This window comes from Podarcis melisellensis (genome assembly GCF_964234715.1).
Source record: "Podarcis melisellensis genome assembly, chromosome: 8".
In the NCBI taxonomy this organism is placed as follows: domain Eukaryota; kingdom Metazoa; phylum Chordata; class Lepidosauria; order Squamata; family Lacertidae; genus Podarcis; species Podarcis melisellensis.
In genome coordinates, this window is record NC_138540.1 from 43,099,482 (window position 1) to 43,122,442 (window position 22,961).

The 22,961-nt window shown below is 51.7% G+C and overlaps 1 protein-coding gene across 3 annotated transcripts; it reads right to left on the reverse strand.

Annotated features, from left to right (window-relative positions):
* Positions 1-617: 617 nt before the first annotated feature.
* VPS9D1 (VPS9 domain containing 1) lies at positions 618-22,885 on the reverse strand. Of its 3 annotated transcripts, none has more exons than XM_081920183.1 (15): positions 22,704-22,885; positions 18,956-19,031; positions 18,165-18,257; positions 17,745-17,907; positions 17,465-17,576; positions 16,363-16,425; positions 13,969-14,021; positions 13,760-13,847; positions 13,008-13,093; positions 10,349-10,857; positions 7,930-8,059; positions 6,890-7,098; positions 6,299-6,383; positions 4,649-4,753; positions 618-2,326 (listed from the first exon to the last, which is right to left on the reverse strand). In XM_081920183.1, exons 3-15 carry the CDS (start codon positions 18,241-18,243, stop codon positions 2,233-2,235), a joined length of 1,776 nt encoding a protein of 591 aa, XP_081776309.1. In that variant the 5' UTR covers positions 18,244-18,257; positions 18,956-19,031; positions 22,704-22,885; the 3' UTR covers positions 618-2,232. The 3 variants fall into 3 exon arrangements, with proteins under 3 accessions (XP_081776309.1, XP_081776308.1, XP_081776307.1); XM_081920182.1 differs by lacking the exon at positions 22,704-22,885 and adding an exon at positions 22,166-22,370; XM_081920181.1 differs by lacking the exon at positions 22,704-22,885 and adding an exon at positions 20,978-21,164.
* Positions 22,886-22,961: the final 76 nt, after the last annotated feature.

Consider the following 22,961-nt stretch of genomic DNA (forward strand, 5'->3'; position numbering starts at 1 on the left):
CAAATGGGAAAGCAAGACCTGCTGGAGTGTTAAATAAAACCATATTTCTTGAAAAACACTGCAGCCTCCGCTAACCTTCATTCAAAGGAAACAGAACCCTAGGTAAGCACAGGAACCCCCTGGAGTTTTGCTGCTTGGAGATTTGGGTGCATGCAACAGAATGTTTGTTACCATTTTAACTCAGTGGGTTTTAAGTCTCTTTTGGCCCACTTTTCATCTCTGAACCCCCAAACACACCTTGCCTACACCTCCTATTCCTCTAGACCAGTGCTCTTCAAACTTGAGTCCCCAGCTTTTGTTGCACTACAACACCCATCATCCCCTGCTGGCTTAGTCAGGGATGATGGGAATTGTAGTCCAACACCTGAGGACCCAAGGGCAATGAACACTGCCCTTTCTCCTTGCATATTCTCTCTCTCTCAGCCCTGCATCTCCCTAACATCCTGAAGCCAGGACCATCCTTTCTACCATTTCTGTGGAACCCAGCGAAGAGTGGGGAGAAAACTGAATTGGGGCATGTAGAGAGATGCTATGTTGAGTGGAGGGGAAGAGCTCATAAAAGCATGTCTCCACCCAACCATCAATGCCCCCTCCCCGCTTTAAAAAACAAACACGACTTTCTGAGCAGCCAGAAGACAGTGTGTTTATTACAGCCCACCAAGAGCAAAGCTGGACAAGTGGAAAGGGAAGGAACCAGCAATTTAGGCTCAAGGAGTCATGGCTGGCCAGGCAGGAGCATTGCAAGAAGAGGCAGCGCTGAGCATGAACAGCAGCAGCTGGACCCCCGTTGCTTTACAATGTTTGTTGCTCCTTGCCTTTAACAGCAGCCAATGTGTCTTTGCAGCAGAGGGGCTAGCCAAGCTCGCAGGGCTGTTGTGAGGCTTGCATGGAAGAAGCACGTAAGCCAGCTTGAGCTCCTTGGAGGAAAGAGTGAGGAGTGTGATCATAAATAAATATTCACAATAATAATAATAACAGTAGGAGGAAGATCACCCCCATCAGACCCGTTGCTCCCCATTCCGCTCATCGAAACCTCCCCCCAGCTTGGAAGGGCTTACAGCACAGGTGTGGCTCAGGCAGGTATCAAAGGGCCTCCCTTCCCAAAGTCCCGTTTGACTCCTCTGGAAAACGTAGCAGAGGGAAGTCCTGCCAGTGCGTGGCTCAACTGCAACTCAGGCAACACACCTGCAGGGGCTTTGTGCAAATTCATCCAGAGGCCTCCAAATGCTCATGGTCCAGGGCTTTGCTTCCACTCTGGCCCAAAGCTTATCTTCAGTAGATCGTGCAAATTCTGACACACACACACACAAACGCACACTCTCACACAATCACTCCTTTCTGAAATCCATGCACTTGGGAGGCAGTGCAAACCGCCTCTAAAAACTGCACCGATCCCATGATTTCAGTGAGTGGGAGTGGATAAGAACCGGTCTTACCCTGCTTCACCAAGCATACATGCACGTAACATCCATACGCCTCTCTCTCTCACACACACACAACATCAGACTCCCCTCTCTTACCTCACAGTATGAATCCCAGCAGGATCTCTGCCCCCTGCCCCCTTTTTCCTGATTCCCCACTGCAGACTACCCATGTAGCAAAAGGAAGGATGCAAGAGGGAGCATGCAGGCTGGGTGGTGGTGGAAGTGGTGGCAGGAGATGCTGGCCTAGGCAGGTGCCCATCACTGCAGACGCTAAAAGGAGTTCCCGCATTACGATGGACAGAGGGGCTTGGCTTCCTTGGACCCAGCAGCAAATACAATGGATCTGGGGAGGGACAGGGACAGAGGATTCTCCTTAGCCAAGGAAACAGGAGAAGGAAACAGCCTGATTCTCGTTGTCCCCCCCTCCAGTGCATCTAGGCAGAGAGTCAGCAGCAAATCGAGGCTCAGGAGAGGCGCCTCCCCCAAAGCCAGGGTAGTGTCAGATACCACCCCCTTCCCACATCCAGTCCACGCTGCAAGGCAGGGACCCCCTTCCAACATTTCAGGCTAATACAAAAGGCTATGAAGATGTCCCCTGCCCATATTGCACAGAGTCCAGGGAGGGGCAGGAGACCTCCTCCTCCTCAGCAGGTTGGTTTTCTGCAGGCAGGGGGGAAAGGGTGGCCCCTCGGGAGAACACCGCAAGCTGTCATCTTGCAGACTGGAGGAGGGGGGCAGGAGTGTCCCCACCAGAGGGAGAAGGAGAGAGGGGGAGGCCGTCGCCTTGGCACCCCAGGGCAGAGCTCAGCTACTTCTGCAGGATGGGACGGCGAAGGGATTCCACGTAGGAGAGGGCGCTCTGCAGGGAGGTCAGGCAGTATCCCTCCTCGCCAATCAGATACCTGGCAAGGAAACGAGAGTGTCAGAGAAAGATCTGCTCAGCATCTGCAGGGAGAGACATCAGGCAGATGGCAATGTCCAAGTGACTGGCTGGAGAAGCTGAAACTCTCAGGGCCTTAAAGCCAACAGGCAACACCTGTAGTAGAAGGTATGCAAGCAAGAAAATGAGATGTATTTTTTTTCTCTCCCATCATATTAGGATGGGCAAGAACCCTGCATTAATTTATGGAATTGGGCGACTTTAAATGAACATATGAAGAGAACCAAACTATGCATGTTTTGTTTTTATATTCTTGTTGCAGTCTGTTGTGTTTCTTGACTAAATAAGGTAATATGCGAAAAGACAATGAAAGTGTCAACAACAACAAAAAAGAGCCTTGTTGCTGGATCAGGCCAATGGCCCCTCGGGTTCAGCATCCTTTTCTCACAGTGGCCCCCAGGCCACCCAATGGGAAGCCTGCAACCTGAACCTGAGCACAACAGCCCTCTCCTCTCCTGAGGTTTTGGCAACTGGCATTCAGAGGCAGATGGCTCTGACAGTGGAGGGAGAGGATAGCCATCATGTGGAGTAGCCGCATCCTTTGTGAATTGGTCTATTCCTCTTTTAGAGCCCCACAACTTGGTGGCCATCACTGCCTCATGTGGGAGCAAATATAACCATGCACTGCATAGAGAGGTACTTTCTTTTGTCTGTCCTGAATGTGCTGCCCAATTTCATGGAGGATGCTGTGTCAATCAGGTGGAACCTCCACATTCAGAGGCAGTCTGGCTCTGAATGCTGGAAATGTTCAGGGAAGAAGGCCTACTGTCCTCCTCTCTCTCCTCTGTGTGGGCTTCCTATTGGGATGTCTGGCTGGCCACTGCAGGACAGGGTACGATGAACTAGATGGTGATCCTGGTCTCAGCCACCTGCAGGACTCGTCTACTGAAGGCAGCGGGAAAGAGCAAAACTTTTTAAAGGAGAAAAAAAAGATGGATTCATAATTAAGATGCTTGGAGGAAGCTTTGGAGTCACCCAGATCTCTTCTGCACTCAGGGCAAATGTTCAAAGCCTAAACAGAGCAGAAATGAGACAATGGCGGTAAAGTTATGCTGGCTGGGTGCTGTTCTCAGTGCTCATCCCTGCAGTCTTTTGAGACAAAGCAGCATAAACCAAAAAGACAGTCAATCAGATAATGAACCAGCTCAGCTAGGAAGGCTTTGAGTCCCTCCAGGGACAAAAAACAAGTCACAGAAGTATCTACTGAAAACAGAGAAGTTAGAAAAACAAAGAGAGCTTTTTGGAGTTTGCAATTGGCTGCATGCCTGGCTGTGACCGGGCCACTAGGCAGCTTCTGGGTTATCTGTGGAGGCCTCTGGGCTCGAAATGGGGACATTTCCCAGTCAAAACAGAGCAAGTTGGAGAGGAGAGGCTCCAGAGCCGAGCCGCGATCCCCATGCGCCTGTCCAGTCTGATTATGCCTTGGCTGCTTCACCCACATGCTGGCTGCGTCTTGCTCAGACTCCAAAGCTGGCAGGCCGTGTAAGCAGAGCCGACAGCCTGAGGTGGTGGTGGAGGGACTCCTTCCCCACGCGGAGGCGGGCGGCACGGAGATTGTGGGTGGGCAGAGCTAGACTCGGCCAGATTTAGGCAATGGTGCCTGTGTCTGTCGCCAGCCAGATTGTATTGCCTTGGGTGGGCCTGTGGCTGAAGGCTCATGGCTCCAGAAATTTGGAGAAGGGGATGGAGTGAGGCACTAGATCCCCTCTGGAGCAAAGGAATCCATCCCAAACCACCCAGGGAATGGGGGGCAGAACTATGCCCGGTGACTAGGAGCTGCTGTGGCAGGAAATGCCCTCAACTATTCTCAGTGGCTGAGCACTCGCTCTGCATGCAGCTCTAGTTCTCAACATCTGCAGGATGGGCTGAGAAAATATTTATACACACAGGCATGATCTGAAACCTGTAGAGATCTGCCCTGCCAGTCTGTGCAGACAACCCTGAGCTAGCTGGACCAGTGGTTTGACTTGCTATAAGGCTTGCAGAGTATGCATTTAGCACCTAAAAACATACAGGAATGGACAAGCATGACTTCTGAATCAGCCAACCATTAAATTACACCCCAAACCACATCTTTTCTGGTTACAAAGCCTGATGCACAAAGTTCCAACAGTGATTTTGTCCAGGAGAGCTCCAAACTTGGCCTCTGGTTCTTAAGATTTAAGGGCAGGTTTCAACTGGGATATGCTTTTGGTATGCTGGCCTGCCTGCCTTCTCTTCGAGAGAGAGGTTGGCCCCTGCTTGTCACAGCGTCCGACAGAGGCGCTTCTTCCCTGCTGCCTACCCTTCGTGGATGAACTCCTCCAGCGCAGCACACTCCGAGACCAGCTGAGGCAGGTTGCTCTTGAGGACCACATAGGAAAGGATGGGAAGGAGATCGTCAGCACCACTGCAAGACAAAATTCCACATCAGCTTTGTGGCCCACACTGCAGGGAGGGGAGGGCTGGCTCAGGGGCCCCACTGATGGCAGATTTAGCACAAGAAGTGCCCAGAGGTGCTTGGTCTGGCTCAGCAAGAGGCAGCTAGGGAGTACCCAGCACACTAGTGACGGCCAAAGCATTGCGGGGGGGTGTGGGTGGCGGGGGCGGAGTGCATGAGAACTCAAAATGCATGAGAGTCCCCCGAAATGCACTGCAAGCCCATAGTTGTCTGGCTGTGTCGAAAGACACCTGTCAGGGAATGCATAAGGCAGCCCTTCTTGCTGGGGGCCTCTGCAGAGAAGGCTCTGCTCATGGGCCCAGCTTCTCCTTGCTAAAGGTGGGCAGAATGAATGTTGGCACAACTTAAGGGATGCAATCTGACCTCACATCTTTGGAAAGCGTGGAAAGTTGGGCTTTTGTTCTAATACTGCTTGCTTTGCCAATTTAGCTGGGATTCCTGCATGGCAGGTGGTTGGACTAGGGCCCCTTCCAACTCTAGAATTCTATAACAAGTCTATAAGAAAACAATAAAGCAAACTTTAAAAAATTAGAATGCATTTTAGCAAACAACACTGTGGGGTGGAAATGAGAATGGGTGTGACCAAGAGGGCAAGGAAGCAAGCCAGCCCAAGGCAGGCAAAACAAGCTACTCATACAACCTAAGAAGACTTTTTTGGCACCACAATTGTAACTCTTGTGGGAGAGAGAGAGATAGAGAAGCTGGTCAGTTTGCCAGCTGTTGCCCAGATGCCAGGGCCTTTCCCCAGCAGCCGGTGGTCGGAGGCGCTCTGACGCAAGTCGGCCAGGGGAGAGGAAGCAGCTCCCCACTTGCCTAGCCCTGGAATGTGGGGAACAGGCGAGACAAAGCATCCCTGGAGGCAGGCCCCAGCCACCCTTGCATTCCTTCCCCTTGCTCAGCGGGGAGCCTGGCAGACTTGTCCCAAGACTCAGGGCCCCTCCTGCCTGGCCTGGAGCTCTGCCCCTGAAGCCCTTGGGCTGTCTTGCCCTCGCCCACTTTAATTCTTTTGACAGTCCTCCCTCCCCCTTTGCCTGGCTAAGCGCTGCTTGGCTGGGAAGCCGCTCCCCCCTCCCTCCCTCCCCACTGCCCTTCTGCAGCTCGCGGGCTAAGTCCCTCTGACAGATCCAAGCTCCTTAATTGGCAGACTCGGGCTCGGTCCACAGGCGCGGGGACCGGCACTCAGGCTGGGCACAGCGGGGAGCCCCGCTGTCGGAAGGGATCCATCACGGCCGAGCCCCCTTGCTGGGTGCGTGTCTGGGCAGCGGAAAGCCTGGAGCCAGCGAGAGTGAGTCAATGGCAGTGCCGGGAGCTCCAGACAGCAGAGGAGGGGAGGGGAGGGCCTGTGCAAAGGAAGGAAGGAAGGAAGAAGCAGCCCACGCCTCGAGGAAGAGGCAGGCTCCAAGACAGAGGAAGCCTCTTGCCACCCAGGGCCAACCCAGGGCTTGGTTTCTGCATGCTTCTCCCCACAGGAAGGACTTGGGCTGCAGTACTTACATGGCAGACGATGCCGGCTGGGGCCGGCCCTCCCGGCCCCCACAGTACTCCTCAGCACATTCACAGATGACACGCAACGTCCGCACTGCAGGAAACGGCAGCCAAAAGACAGTGGGTGTGTTAAAAAGAGGTGCCATAGGAACACAATACAAAGTCAGTTACCAGGTCCATGCAGCTCACCAACCTAGATGGCTTTAAAAAGAGGAATGGACCGATTCGTAGAGGAGAGGGCTCTCAGTGGCTACTAGCCACAAAAGCTGTGCTCTGTCTCCACGGCTGGAGGCAGTGATGCTTCCGCATGCCAGTCACTGGAAACCACAGGAGGTGAAAGAGCTGTGATGCTCGGATTCAGACCCCAGTGGGGGAGTATTCCCTTCCTGAAACTCTGGAGAACTGTTGCCAGTCAGTGTAAGACAGCATGAAGCTGGATGGGCCAAAGGCCCGGATCTGTTCCTAGGTTTCTTCCCCACCAGCACTCTAGATAGACAGACATGCAGTCTGCCAAGTGTTTAATGCACCGATGGTTCTGGATTCTGCACAGGTCTCCAGTGCTTGGGTGCTCAGCTCCTCACTTGCCTCAGGTAGCCTCACCTATGCATTCCAGCTTCTTCTGAGGGCAGCTGCCCAGAGGAATCAGCATCAGCTCCTGCACAGCGGCGCAGTACGGGTAGGATCCAATTCCCCAGGTGGCATTCCCCTGGGGGAGCAGCTTGGAAGAGATCCCCATTTCAGAGGGGGGCGTATTTCTCTGCAGCTCCATGATCTTGGAAAGGGCTGATTCCCGGGCTTTGTAGACATTCCTGTGTGTGGGGTGGGGGGCAAAGGGGGAGAGAAAGGAACAGCCTGGATGGACGTTGTGGGGTTTCCCAAACTGACAGGCCCCAACCTTAATTTTACCCTTAATTCAACAGCAAACAGCTTTCTGGCTGCTAAGTCACAGACAACAATGCCACAGCACGAGTGGTGAGAGAGTGATGACCCTTTCAGTGTACAACACCTGTGCTCAGAAACCTACGCTGGTTGCTCATTTGCTACCAGACCAAATTCAATGTGTTAGTATACAAAGCCCTTAACCGGGACCAGTTTACTTGTGGGAATACCTTGCCTCATACAAGCCCACTTAGCCGCTTCAATCTGAACCACCACTTATTGCAGGTACAACATAACATCTGCTCCACCCTCATAAGAAACTTTGGAACTCCCTGCCGATTGAATCAGGCAGGCACCTTCACTGTATGACCCTTTTTTGGGCACCTACTAAAAGCCTTTTTGCTTAGGCAAGCCTAACCAGATAAGTTTACATAAGCTTTAATCTGTTTGTAGCGTAGCACTGATTTTAATTGCCATCTGAATGTTTTCAGTAGCTGTTTTCAACTTACGGTTTTAATTGCTTTTTTGGTAAACCACTTTGAGAGTTACAATCATGTGCCGTATAAATGTTATGAAATAAAGAATATATCAAAACAAGTCATCGCAGGCAAAGCCAGCCCCTCCACCAGGTAGGTGGCCCAATATCCTCCCTCCCAAGTGGAAACAACTGTCCACAAGGCAGGGTTTTTCTTGCCCTGCCTGCTGTGCTGAGAAAAGTCCCGCCACGAGGATCTCCGCCAGAAAAGGCCTGGCCCCCTTACCTGTACACAGCCAGGAGAGGCCCCCAGAGGGGGGCAAAGAAGGCCTCCTCCAAACGTGCCACACACTGGTCCTTGGAGGCCGCTGTGTTCAGGCCCTCAAAGGCCAGCAAAGTCAGGGAGAGCAGCCTGTCTGGGGAGAGAAACAATTCAGGCAGAGCAAGCCAGAAAGGCTCCAGAGAGCGACTGGCGCAGGACACTTCCACAAGGCAGCCCAGGAGGTGGACCGACAGGGTGGGGAGCAAATGAAACCAACACAGTGAGGCCAGTCCTTTAAGGAAGCGCTCAATTAGCCAATAAGGCAGACTGAGCACGCCCTTGGGACACCAGCAAAGCAGGGGCACTAAAAATAATGACATTTGGTAGTAGTGGTAGTAGTAGTAGTAGTAGTAGTAGTAATAATAATAGCACTCATGGGGAAAGTCAGAACTTTCTTACACTGCACTCCACACTCTCCCATTTTGTTATTCTCTTTTTGCTAACTTAGATTACAGGAACACAAGAAGTTGCCTCATACCAAGTCAGACCATTGGTCCATGTAGCTCAGTATCCTACAGACTGATTGGCTCTCCATGATTTCAGGCAGGGGTCTCTCCCAGCCCTAATTGGAGACAATACTGGGGATTGAACCTGGGACCTTCTGCTTGCAAGGCAAATATCAAATATCAGAATAATGCAAGGAAATAAGATCCTGTTATGTGTAGCAGCAGATCCATTTTGTGTGTGTGTGTGTGTGTATTGCTGAGCTCTAAAAGAATAATACATTGGGGGCACCATATGGGGCACTGCCCCGAAAACCTCCATCTGCCCTTAGCCAGCTCCTGCCTGTGTGAACTGGCTGGCAGGTTCCTCCTGCTCCATCTCAAGTCTTGCCTGTGTAGAAGGAGGAAGCTTCCTGGCATTCTATCGGTCTCCCTGCCTCCTGTCCCAATGGGCAACAGCCACCAGTGAACCAACATTTTCAGCACATGTGTGTGGATTTTTCTCTATTCTCCCACCGAAGACTGTAGGTTCTGTGGACCAGTCAGCTAATGAAAGTGAGATGGTGGTGGTCAAGACTGCAGGAAGCCCCTTTTAAGGAGAAAGGTACAGAGTCAGCAATCTTACAGCCTTCGGAGACAAGGATTCCAGGGAGGCAGTGCTGCCCTCTTCTGGTGGTCCCCAGGGAGCCACAGAAGATGAATCTTTCAAAGCAGCCTTTGATAACTCGGTGCCCTTCATCTGTTTTTGACTACGACTCCCATCAGCCCCTGTCAGTATGGTCATATGATGCTGGGGCTGATGGGAGTTTTAGTCCAAAACAACTGAAAGGCAATAGGCCAAGCAGTGCAGGGAGGCTGATTGATGGAATTTGCCACCACAGGAAGTGGGGATAGTGCCCGCTTGCTTGGATGGTTTCAAAAGAGGACTTGCGGGGCTCTGCTGATTTTCTCAGCAGAGATGGGATAGCGTCCCAAGGTTCGCTTGCCGGTTCTGATTTTTAAAAAAATCAAAAGAACATGGTGAAGTGGGAGGGTGAAGCTGAGGGCAAATCCTCGACTTTCAATTCTCACATATTTGCCCATTGCAACTTTGTAGGATTTGGCACATCCTTACTACTTTCACAGGGACGCGGGTGGCACTGTGGGTTAAACCACAGAGCCTAGGACTTGCCGATCAGAAGGTCGGCGGTTCGAAAGCCCGTGATGGGGTGAGTTCCTGTTGCTCAGTCCCTGCTCCTGCCAACCTAGCAGTTCGAAAGCACGTCAAAGTGCAAGTAGATAAATAGGTACCACTCTGGCGGGAAGGTAAACAGTGTTTCTGTGCACTACTCTGGTTTGCCAGAAGCGGCTTAGTCATGCTGGCCACATGACCCGGAAGCTGTACGCCGGCTCCCTCGGCCAATAAAGGGAGATGAGCGCCGCAACCCCAGAGTCGGCCACGACTGGACCTATAGGTCCCTTTACCTTTACATTGCTACTTTCACAGCACCCCTCCCTCCCCCAGGTCAGTGGTCACCCCTCCCTGCCATGGCTGCCTGCCCTGTGTCCGATGCAAAAGACTTGGTGGTGGTTTTTATTGTGAAAATATTTTGTAAGCTGCTCTGAGCTTATAGATAGAAGGTATTCTACATTAAAAAAAACCTGAACCAAGAGAAAGGATTTTAATTTTTTTTAAAAAGTTATGAGTATTAACTGGCGTACTGATGCCAGGATGTCTGCGTCGTCCAAAACAGATTTGTGAGCCACCACTGCTGATTTGCTCTGTGTTTCATTTCCCTCTTACTTTGCTTTTTACAGCCCCAATCTATATAATATGTGTTCGCAACACGAGACGAAACTGCATGCATTGGACGAAACGGTCTCCTAACGCACAAAAGCCTTACTCCGTAATAAATGCAAAAGGCTCTTTCGTTCTTGCAAACAAATTAAGCTGCTCTCACCAATGGAGTTGTGAATGTCCTTCACGACTGCTTTGAGCTGCTCTTGCTGGCTCGATAGCTTCCGGCCGGCCGGCTGGCCCTGGGGCTCTCTCAGGGGCCCTGAAGGCCAGGCTTCGGAGGCAGACAAGAACTGCTCCAGGTCTTCGAAGGAACTCTCCTTCTCTGCCAGGGCAGGTGCTGCCTCCTCACGAGGCAGGCTCCGCTCCGGGGTGCTCAGGCTGGGGTCCTCGATGAGGGGGCTGCTGGAAACACTGTGCCGCAGGTTGAGCTTGTTGTTTTCCTGGACGGAGAACATGGAGTGCATGCTTTGGGAGGACCGCAGCCTCCGTCCCTCGGGGGCTGGCGAGAGGAAGGCCTCGGCGTCCAGAGAGGAGGAGAGGGAAAGGCCTCGGGAGACCTTCCCTACGGCTCGAGCATCTGCTCTGCCCCAGCTCACGAGTGGATAGACGCGGCTGTAGGCCGAGCACTGCAGCTTCCGCAGCAGCTGGCAGATGGGGTGATCCGCAAAGCTGGAGGCAAGGAAACAAGGGACTTGTTAGAGAATCATGGTAGGAAGGACCCATTCCCTTTGGGGGCTGCACCACTTTCTCTTTTGCTTTCTTGGGGCAGAACAGAACAAGGAGGCCACCTTTGGCCAACAGGTGCAGAGAAGTCAGCTGCCCAAGAGCTGACATGGACTATAACCGAGAAGGGTTTAAGGTTCTAGAACTCATGCAGGGTCACATCCTTACCATCGTAAGCTTTGAAGCAGCTGCCTCCTGAAAGGTTTGGGGTCTGTGGGTGTAAGAAATTAGCAACAGACCCTTTACACAGTAGGGGCAGGAAGATCTGGGGGGCCTCCAGATGTTGCTGGACTCCAGTTCCAATCAGTCCTGACCATTGACCATGCCAGATGCTGGGGGAGAGGGGAGTGGGAGCCACCAACCTCTGGAGGGCCCCACAGATGCTCTTCCACCACTGCTTGCCAAGGTCATTTGGAAGCAAGTAAGAATGCGCAGCCAAACAAAATGATTTGTGTTGTATCTACTGTTAGTGAAGCTCAGTGCAGACCCACTGAAATTAATGGGCATTACTGTGTTAGGTCTATTAATTTCAGTGGGTCTACTCTCAGTAGAAGTTAGGTGGTGACAACTCTGCCTTTATTTCTCCAGCTTTCCTCCAAGGAGCTCAGGGTCCCCCAGTTTATTTCCACAAAGATTCTGCAAGGCATATTGGGAGGAGAGCAGATGTCTGATTATGTGCTAGTAGCCAAAATATTAGCTGGCTGAAAATCCAAGCTAGGCAACAACTTAACTATGCACCTCACAAGTCGTTCCTGAAAAGACCTTCCAAAGCTTCTGACAGAGGCTCAGGCAATGACTTGTCAGAAGACAGTCACAGGGCAGGGAGTTCCCCAGCAGCTGATTAATGCTTTTCCCTTACCGTCTCTTATGGCAGGAGCATGGGCAATGCTGAGAAGGGCACTCACAGGCAACCTCAAGACCCCCCCCCCCCCCGCTTGGGCCACAATCAACTACCACCATTTAAAAAATATTATTTATTAAATTTCTATACCACCCTTCATCAGAGGGTCACAGAGTAGTTTACAATGTAAGTTACTACAATGTAAATACTGCAGTTGTTGTATAAGGGATTATTATTATTATTATTATTATTATTATTATTATTATTACCAGAATGTAATTGAAATTAATAAGATTTTGGAACGCAGAAAAAAGAGAAAATCATCAAACCATCAATTCTAGCATGAAGGGGGTCACCTTATCTAAATTATATAATTCAGTATTTGAACAATTGGCATTAGTAATTGTATTATAAATTGATATTGCTATAATGAGCGCATTTCTGTGCGCTGCATTGGTTTGCCAGAAGCGGCTTAGTCATGCTGGCCACAAGACCAGAAGCTGTCTGCAGACAATCGCCAGCTCCCTCAGCCTATAGAGTGAGATGAGCGCCGCAACCCCAGAGTCGTCTGCGACTGGACCGAACGGTCAGGGGTACCTTTACCTTTACCTTTAATTGAAAACTAATAAAACTATTATCCAAAAATACAATGTAAAAACACAAGAATACAGACATAGTAACAAACAAAAACAATACCCCACCACCTGCCAAACGCAGTTTAAAAGGCCATAGATTGTTTAATTAGCCGAAGACCTGAGAGAAAAGGAATGTTTTTGCTTGGCACCTAAAGATATACAATGGAGGCGTCAGGTGAGTATCCCTGAGGAGAGCATTCCACAATTGGGGAGCCTCTGCAGAGAAAACCCCATTCTTGTGTTGCCACCCTCCAGACCTCTTGTGAGGAGGCACACGAAGATGGGCCTCACAGGATGATCTCAGGGTCTGGCTGGGTTCATACAGAGAGAGGTGGTCCTTGAGATATTGTGGTCCTGAGCCACTTATGGCTTTATAGGTCAAAACCAGAACTTTGAATTGGGCCTCGAAACTGATTGGCAGCCAGTGCAGTCAGGACAAGATCAGTGTGATATGCTCAAACTGTCTTGCCCCGCTGAGCAACCTGGCCACCGAATTCTGTACCAGCTGAAGTTTCCGTACCATCTTCAGAGGCAATCTCACATATTACACGCTGCAGTAATTTCTCCTGCCCAAGGCCTCCTAGCAAAGCCCACACAGGTTACAACCATTTGCTCCTTACCTGAGGAGGTGGGAGATGAGCTTGGGCACCAGGGACAGATCGTTGGGGCTCTTCCTCAGCTGGGCTTTCCACAACCTTGGCCACTCCTGTGGGAGCAGAGAACACCATCACCTTGGGTCAGCCACCCTTTCCACTTTGCAAATACCAAAAGTTGCAAACATGGTGCTGGTTGACGCCTCCATTCCCGCTGCTGTGTGTGTGTTGAGGGGGACGTCCCTCAGGGGCCTGACCTGCCTAGGCAAGGGGATAAGTAGTCTAGCCTTCAGCCAGGGGGAGGGGGGAGACTTCCCATTAAGGGACCTTAGATTCCCTTCCTGTTATGATTCTGGATTTGCAAAGAGAAGGCTTAGCACAGAGCACAGGAAGGTGCCTTTGGCCAAGTCAACCCAGCTCAGTATTGCCAACACTGACCGGAAACAGCTCTCCAGGTTTTTCCAGGCAGCGGGTCCTTTCTCAAATACAACCCCAGGAGCTGAACCTGGGCCCTTCTGCATGCCAAGCACATGCTCTCCCGCCAAGCTGCAGCTCTCCCCTTTAAATCCCCCAAGCACAACCAAGAATGCTGGGTGGATTTAGCCTCTCCGCCCCATTTCCAGACTCAGGCTCCCCATGGTGGCTCTCTGTCACCCCTGCCCCTTCCAGTAAAGGACCACATCCTTTCAGAGCTGGACCTTGAGAGGCACCAGGTAGAGGACACTGGGTTTTGCGCTGTCGCAACCAACTGCACCACCCATCACTGGCCTCGCACGTACATGGTCCTGCTCGTACTCCAGGATCGCGGCGTAAATGGCCCTCTGCTCCTGCTCTTCTGGGGTCAGCACCGCATTGCTGGAAAACCTCCTAAGGAGATGCAAGCACAAGGCTCGGGTCAGTGGGGGAGCAGAGCACCCAGGCCTCCCTTTCCAAGCCACGATCTGGGGGCACAAGGAGGCTTTGCTTGGCCCCCACAGGGCAGACTCGCCTGTTGGCTGCTTCCTGCAGCCTCAGCCGACGCTCCTCCATCTTCCTCTGGAGCTGGAGGGAAGCAGAGTTAAGGTTTCACAATGCAACACTCCCTCTTCCTCTGCCTCTGCCAGAGTGACCACATCTCCCCAGAGACCAACAAGAGGCCTGTTCCTCCATTTGCAAGCAGTGCATGCTCACGGGCAGGTAAACATAGGAGGCATCCGGTAACTCCAGTCCTCCTGGCCAGTTGGGGGGGAAGGGAGCCACTGGAGGGGAAGAGAGGAGCCCAGCCACCAGCATATGACCTCACAGACATCCATACAAAGTGCCGGGGGGGGGGGGGAGATTCCAAAGTCTACCAAAAGAAGGAAACAGTGTTGGGGGTAAATCCAAGGAGGGGAGTCTGGGTGAAGTGTGCATGCCTAGCCTGGAACAGGGGGCAGGGAAAGACACGGGGACAATGGCAGGATTGTCCAACTGCTTTCACCTTTAAAAATAAGATCAGGGGCAGAGGTTTGCAACCAGCTAGCAAGACAAATCCATGGAGGAGAATGTGATGGTCTGTCCCTGGTTATTAACGGAGGGGTGGGATTTGACCTACAGGGTCAGAGCCACTAAATCTCAGTTGCTGGGTACGAAGAAGAAGAAGAGTTTGGATTTGATATCCCGCTTTATCACTACCCTAAGGAGTCTCAAAGAGGCTAACAATCTCCTTTCCCTTCCTCCCCCACAACAAACACCCTGTGAGGTGAGTGAGGCTGAGAGACTTCAGAGAAGTGTGACTAGCCCAAGGTCACCCAGCAGCTGCATGTGGAGGAGTGGGAAATTGAACCCAGTTCACCAGATTACTAGTCCACCGCTCTTAACCGCTACACAAAGAAACAGGCGAGGCTGCTGCCTCTGGGTCCTGACTGCGATCTTCCCAGAGGCATCTGCCTGGCTCACTGTGGGAGATGTGACACTAGACTAGGCCAGCCTTTGGTGCCCTCCAGCTGTTTTGGACTACAACTCCCATCAGGCCTGTCATTGTACGGCCATGCTAGCTGGACAACCTGGCTCCCCCACAACATATGCAGGCAGAGGTTCTTCCCTGAACGTAAGAAAGAGAGCTTTGTTCAGGCAGGTGGCGGGAAAGGCTCAGCAAGAGAATGAGGGCTCATAAGTAATGATTCAGGAATTCAGGAGCAAGGCAAGAAGTTCAGCATCAAGTGTAAGCAACAAAGATGTCCCAACGAGTTTGCTCACCCCTCTTGCCACACTTTTAAAGGCAAGGCATGCACACTCAGGAGATGCTCTCGCCTCAAGGGAAGGTCAAGCCTGCAAGTGCATGCTCCGAGGGCAGCTGGGTCTGCTCTCATCTGCGTAGGAGGGGCCTGGTTCTGACTCCTGTTCAGTCATTCTGCCCCCTCCCTTGGCTGATTAAAGCCCTTCCCAGCTTCCACTGAGGCTCTCTGCTTCGCAGGAAGGTCAAGAGGGAAGAGATGGCATCCCCTCTCTCCCTTCCAATGTGACTGAAATCAGGATGGAAAGGGGAGGTTCCTGCTTCCTCCAACCCAGTTTCTCACAATTTAGCTCTCCACCTTTTCCTTCCCCGATCCCAACAGTGCTGTGGCGTCCATGACCTCAGGCTTCATGTGAGTTGTAGTCTAAAGCAGCTGGAGGGCACCAAGTTGGTGACAGCTGGCCAGCCCTGCTTCCTGGCTTACTCTCTGGCCATTCTGCTCAAGAATTCCCTTTTCAAGGCCTGGACTATTCTGCACACCCTTAGGCCCAGTAACAGCCACCTCCTCCTTCTCTGCACCCAGACTTCTCCAGCTAGTTGTCATTTTACAATTTGCCCTGCAGCTCGCTCCTGGAGGCATTCCAGTTTGCCAGCATTCTTCTCCCAACTTGACAATCTCAGTAAAGCAGAGACACAAAAGCTGATCTCCCAGTAATAACCATCATCTCCTGCACAAAGATCCAGACCTTCACTCTGAGTAGAGCACCTGAATAACTAGGACAGGGGAAGTCTAGACAGTAGCCTCCATGTATTGTGGGCTCAGCTCCAGCCAACACGGATAGCAGTTAGGAATGATGAGGGAGGCAATGCATCTTTGCATGCAGAAGGTGTCCCAGGTTTAATTCCCACTGGCTTCTCCAGGTAGGGCTGGGAGAGTCTTCCTGCCTGAAATCCTGGAGAACCACTGCTGTCAGTCATCTGTTTCTACAATAGTTGTAGTCAACACCTGGAGGGAATCAGGGTTGGCTACCCCTGAAAAATTAGACAGGTATGATTTAATCCCATTCACAGATCTGAGAACCTGCAAGGAACTGTCCCTGCCAAACTTCTTACTGTCGTGTCCCCCTGAGTTGGCCACCTCCAAGGATGGTTGAAGAGCAATTAAGCATCTCCCCCAGAAAAGGATACTGTCTCTTCTCGTGCTTTTGCAATCACCAAGTTCTCCATCATCTGGCGCTGAAGGGAAAGCGTCTGTAGGGCAAAGAAATGGCACTGAGGCTACACCTCACAGAACTGTTTGGACCAGGAGTGGGGAAAGAAGAAGGACAAGGACACCAAAAACATTTCCTCCACAAAGCAAGCACAGAAACTGCGGGGGGCCCAAATCCCCCACCTCTGTAGCCTGGAGCTTCACATGCATGTTGTCACTGCTGGTACAATTTGTCAATGGATGGTGTTGTGTACTCATTATGCACAACTGCACCACCATCACTACTGTTAGGAAATTGCTATGGTGGCAGGTGGGTCGTTCCCTTGAAATTAGCTTCTTAAAAAACAGGAGATGGCAGAGGCACAGCCTGCCGGGTACCAGAAGGCAACTAAGCACCTCCAGGGGAGTAGCCCACAGCCATGGCCAGAGCGGGGGAGCCAGACGGACAATGTAGGGGTCTGCATTGTGCTGCACTTAGGGATCAGCCAGGAAGAGGAGCTGCAACTTCCGCTTCCACCACCAACCCAGTGCCACATTTTCAAGGCTGTGCAAGGAGGTTCCCAGTCCCAAAATCCCTATGCTGCTCCATCCCCAGGCCTTTTGAAAAGCAAGCAGTTGGGCAGTGGGGAGCAGGGAGGAGAGGCAGGCCGCCCCTTCAAGGTTTGCTTTGCCAACACATTCCCTGCAGGAAATCCACTTGCAAAGCAGCACCCAGCAGGGCTGAACTCTACACTGACCAGCTGGTGAGCAGAAGGTTCAGTCCTGCTCTCTGCAGGGGTCTGCTTCACCAGCACTTCCCTGCAGGGAACACTCTGGCGAAGCAGCCCCCAGCAGGACTGAAGGAAACGCCTCCTTTTTCCTCCTTCAGACCACATGTTTAATTAAACATATGGGCTGACCCCCAAATCAATTCAGGGCCCAGATGTGGGTCAGCTTGGCCCCAGACTGTCCTGGGCAGGATCAGGATGGATTTGAGGTGCCAGAAGGGGCCCCAGATCGGATTGTGGGGTGGGGTGTTGTACTCAGCCCTATTGGGACCCATCCTCCAGGCCACCCACTGCACCCACAAGCCCCACTTGCCAGCGATGTCTTCTGCATGGTTTGACTGGGGTTGAGGCGGGCCAGCCGAGCCTCGTAGGTGGCCTTCAGCTTCTGGTTCTGCAGCGATGCCTCCTCCAGAGGGGTGAGCTCCCTGCATAGGAAGCAGAAACGCTTCAAAGGGTCAGCAGAAACAGAGGAAACTCTCAGCCCAGAACTGGTTATCCCAGGAACCTCCAGCACAAGGTTGGGAGCTTCAGCCACCACCCTTCCCTTACCCCCCCAAGTCAAGCCACCAGCACACCAAGAAGGCTCCCCTTACTTTTTCGCACACTGCACTTCTGTAATTTGCAGCTTCTGGAACATCTCGGGAGGCAGGAAAGGCGACAGCTTCCCACCTTCATCCGAGAAGACCCTGCGATGGCGGGAGACAGGAGCAGGCCCCAAAATCCTCTCCGCTGCTGCCAGCTTCAGCTTAGTTTTCCCTGGTGTCGGGGAGAAAAGACAACAGCTCAGCGTTGGGCAAAGCAAAGAACCACACAGCCTCCCTGGCCCATCCCTGGAAGGATTTGCGATGAGCTGTTATAACTTGTTGTGCAATTTATGATCAATTCACTGATGTGAATATTATACATGCAGCCCCCTCCTTAGCTTTCATCCTGGAATTTCAGCCCAAAGTCACATTTTAACAACAACAAAATTAATAACAGAAATGAAGCAAGGGGGGGGGAACACCCCTCACCCATTTTGGCAATGCTGCTTTTGGCTCTTTCCAGGCACTGCTCTGCCACTTTCAGCATCTTGGGAGTGTCAGGTGTCATGTCGTTTCCATCCGCTGTAAGGAAAGGACAGAAAAAGTGCAATGCCTCAGCCCCGTCACATTTGGAAGTCAAATATCCTCAGGCTCACTATCATCAACCACAAGGTCACCTTCCCTGCCCCCATCTTGCCAGGAAGGCCACACTCTCCATACTTGTTCCACAACAATTAGCCCATCTTGCAGGAACCGCATCAGGAAAGAGCAGCCCCAAAGCCTTCCACAAACACACTCAAGAACTGCAGCAATTGGCAATGTGCCTCCAGCCAAGAGCAGCTTAACAAAGGGCCTTCTCAAGAGTCCCTCCACCTCGACATTCTGAAGGCTCCATGCCAGATGGAGCCATAAAATCTGCCCAGTTTTGTCCAGCCAGTCTTCACTATCCAGGAGAGGAGGGATGTTATTGACTAGCAGGAAAACTTGGTGGGGTGGGGCACAGCAGAGTTCACAACTCGCTAAGCAAATACACTGGTTGTTATCTCTGAGCTCTACAAATATTTGTTATGGTCCTGAGTATCCAGACGTGTTTGCTTATTCCTAATAGTCCTCCTAGTCCCCTGTAGAACCCATTCTTAAGAGCCACGGAGGCAGCCTAAGGGCTCAGCAATCCACACGCACCCATCGCCACCTTGGGAAGTGGCACCTTCCAGCCACGAGAAACATAAACCAGCCTGGAGAGCAACCACTTAAGCTGCAAAGCAAAACCCTAGACACACCGTTGCCTGCTGCCGCCTCTTCCAACAGGACCTGGGAAATGTAGCTGATGCTCTTCAGGTATTCCACGTAGGCTTCCTGCCAAGCAGAGGGAGACAAGAGAGAAATTCAGTTCAGCAGGGCAAGTCCCCACTATTGGTACACAGCTCCTCCTCTTCCCATCCTCAAGACCAGTCCAAGATGCTTGGCTGGAGTGCAACAATTTGGGAGGCATGAGTCAGAATCCTGTCCCAGAGGTGTGTCTCAGGCAGTGTGCTATTTGCATTGTCAGCCCTGAAAATATTGCCACTTGGGGTGCTATAGAGCAGAGGTAATAATATAAGAAGAGCCTGCTGGATCAGGCCAAAGATCTATCTAGACTAGCATCCGATTCTCACAGTGGCCAACCAGATGCCTATGGAAACCTGCAAGCAGGATTCAAATGCTTGTCATCTGCCTCAGTTTCTCATACTCCCCTCTTGCAGAAGTTAGTTCAGGCCATGGGGTCTGCCCTATATCTTCCATAGTGAAGACAAGACCCACATAACTCATTTGCTTTCTCTGCAATTTCTTTATTCTCCCTTAGCACACCTTTGACTCCCTCATGTGCCAAAGGGACCAACCACCTGCCAAGAAAGTCTCCTGCTACTGATACATTTAAAGAACTACTTTGTAGTTGTCTTAATGCTTTTAGCAATGTGCTCATTATATATTTTTAGCATTCCTTGCTGTCTGCATGCACTTTTTGTGCAAAGGTTTGTGCTTTTTTTTTTTGTTTCCTTCATTTGGACAAGACTTCCACTTTTTTAAGGAAGCCTCCTTGCCTCTAACAGCACTGGCATCTTCTTGGACCTCGTGGTACCTTCCTGATCTGCAGTATACACTCCAGTGGAATTTCTAATATTATGTTTTTAAACATCTCCCAAGCATTTTGGAATGATTTGGATCTCTTGACTTTGCCTTTCAAATTTATTTTTACCAATCCCATTTGGGAGAAGTTTCCTTTTTTGAAATAAAATGTGGCCATGTCGGCTTTTCTTGGCAATTGGCCATTTACAGGAACATTTAATGTGATGACGCCACATCTGTTGCTCTGCTCAGTTTTGCCTCTGGCCATGCCCACCCCTGACATGTAACACCTGAAAAGTTGGCCACAAAGAAATGCTACTCTTGGCCCTGAAAGGGGTGTGGCAGGCTCTAATCCTAACTTAAAGCCAAATAAATGAGTGTTTGTGAAAGGGCATGGCCTAGCTTGATCCAACATGGTACCCTCCAGATGTTTTGAATTCCAAAGTTGGAGGCAGCTATGCTCTTGAATACTAGTTGCTAGAAAACACTTTGCTGAGAGTGTTCTTGCACTCAGGCCCTGCTTTCCCACAGGAATCTGGTTGGCCACAGGATGCTTGACTAGATGGGTCATTGGTCTGATCCAGCAGGATCGTCTTATGAACTACAGCTCCCATCAGCCCCTAAGAAGGGCTGATGGGAGTTGTAGTCCAAAACATCTGGAAGGCACCAGCCTGGTGCATTTAAATCCTCCTAAGGAAAACAGTAAAGGAAACCCACTGATGGCACCACATGAACAATCGTTTTTGTGTTGTTGTTTTTAAAGACAGCAATCTAGTCGTGGAACAAAGCAACGGACGCAGACGGCATTTGCAATACGGAGCTTGAAGCGATGCGAGGCGTGTGCAAGGGCGCTTCCAAAGCAAGGGTAGGGGGCCGGACGCCAAGTGGGGAGCTGGGCAGCGCTGACCACTGGATGGGCCCCTGGCGCAGAAGGAGCGGGATGCCCCGCAGGGTCTTTGTCCGCCGCAGAGGAAAGAGCCCCACCCCGCCCGGGCCCGTGGACGTCGGGCAAAGAGGGGCTTGGGCACCTCAATCCAAAGGCACCTCAACCCCTCCCCTCTTCAAAGCCATGCCAAACCCCCAGCAGCAGCAAACACGGAATGCGCATTCACACGTACTCCGACCCGAGCAAAACCTCCCCTCTCCTGTAAAGCCGGAGGGGAGCTGTTCGCCGCCCCTCCCCCATCCCGTCTCACCCGCGGCCGGTCTCCGGAGTCCAGCTCGAGGGCGCCCCTGGCCAGCTTCATGGCGCCCTGTAGCGGCTTCGCCGCTGGCTCCGGGGTTGCCGGGGCGGGTGCCGAGGCGGCCATGGCTGGGCCGGAACCTTTCCTCTAGGGAGCACCGCCCGGACGGGAAGAATAGAGAACGGGCACGGCAGAACCGGATGAGTTAGAGCACCGGAGCCGGGGCAGATGAGGTCAGAAGTGGGCGGAGCTGTTGCCAGCAGTGCTCACCGTCTGCTTTGCCATTGGCCGGCAGCGCGCAGGGAGGCTCGTCGCTTTTCCCGAGCGCGACCTTTGGGCTCGCAAGACGCTCTGAAAGACTCTTTGGGGCCTTGGTTGTTAAGGATTTTGCTAGGGTTGCCATATTTCAAAAAGTAAAATTCCTGACACCCGCAAAGTTGGACCCCAACATTGCTGAGCTTTTGAAACTGTTTCCGCTGGTTTTTCCATCGCGTTGCCATACATCTAGGTTTTTCCTGAAATTTTGCCGATTTCCCCCATGACACCATTTTTACACTCGAACACCAGGACATGTCAGAAATTTTCCTGACGTATGGCAAGCGTAATTTTGCATTGGCTCACCACATTAGCATTATGCTCATTTGAGCAAGAATATCGCAGGCTGGTCCCCTTGCAGTGGGGTGCTACATGGGAATATTTGGGAGGAGAGCACAAAAGGAGCAAAGGGTATTTTGGGGGTAGTAGCGTACTTTTTGGCTGCATACACAATATACATTTAAAAAATATAGTTTCCCCCAAAGAATCCTGGAAACTGATTTGTTAAGGGTGCTGGGAACTGAAGCTTTGCAAGGAGTAAACTACAGTTCCCAAGATTCTTTGTGAGAAGTCATGCGTAATGTTTGGTGTGTGCAGGCTTAGTCTTACAAGTAACACACATAGCAAATATGCTTATGCACCTACAAAACCCACAGTTTTTGCAATACGTACGAAAATTATCCTTTGCACTTCTCAGGTTCCTTATTACCCCCCTAAGCATGCATAGAACACCCAGAACACACTCCGAGGCACCTTTATTATGCCACCAATGCTTTAATTCCCCCCCCCCCGGATTCGGGGGTAAAATTGCCCAGTTTAGAAGGTACACTACATATGTAGTAAATTAAATATTTATTATACAGTGGTGATAATAAACAATATTACCTATGCAAAGAGGCTTTTCTTCAAGTAACAGCTGGGGCCTAGTGGTAAAGGATGGGTTGCTTGTCTTGAGGAGTGTCTGTCTGTCTGTCTGTCTGCTTGCTTGCTTGCTTCCTTTCCAGCACCACAATGGCATCTACTTTCTGTAGATCCAGGATCTACTCTCTACAGGACCCTGCCCGTCTTCAGAGCCTCCTCCCCTCATGTGCTCACTTGAATGCTCTCCTCAGGAAAGCTCAGAAAGTGGATAGAGAAAACTTTTTGTCCCTCTTTCTTAACACCAGAACTTTGCGCCCATCGCAGGAGCCAACTAGGGTCCCCCAAAGTTGATGGGCACTGCTATTCAAATGGTGTGCGCGTGCCATGTCCTGTGATCAATTGTGCGGGATAGGACCTACCTGCCCCAACCCCAATATTTTAATCAAGTTGGCGCTCGTTATTTGCCCTGATGCCAAACAGCCTTTTGACTTAAAAGGCAAAACTCTTCCGGTGCCCGCCCCTGCCAGCAGTCTTTCTCCAGGCGCACCGCCGCCCTCCCTACCCTGCGGGCGCATCCGTCGAAGGGCAGCGGAGACGGCGCGGCTCCTACTAAGCCGCTTTCAGCCCTTCTCTAGGCCCGCGGCAGACCCGCTCCGGGCGAGAAGAGGCGGCTTTCGCAGCAGGTCCGCCACCCGCTGGCAGGCGAGCGGGAGCCCCTCGCCGGGCGGAGCTCCTGCCCGGGCAGGCTCCTCCGTCCGCCAGGGGCGCTGCGGGCCGGAGCCGAGCCAAGGCGCTGCCGGAGCCGCAGCCAGAGCCTGCC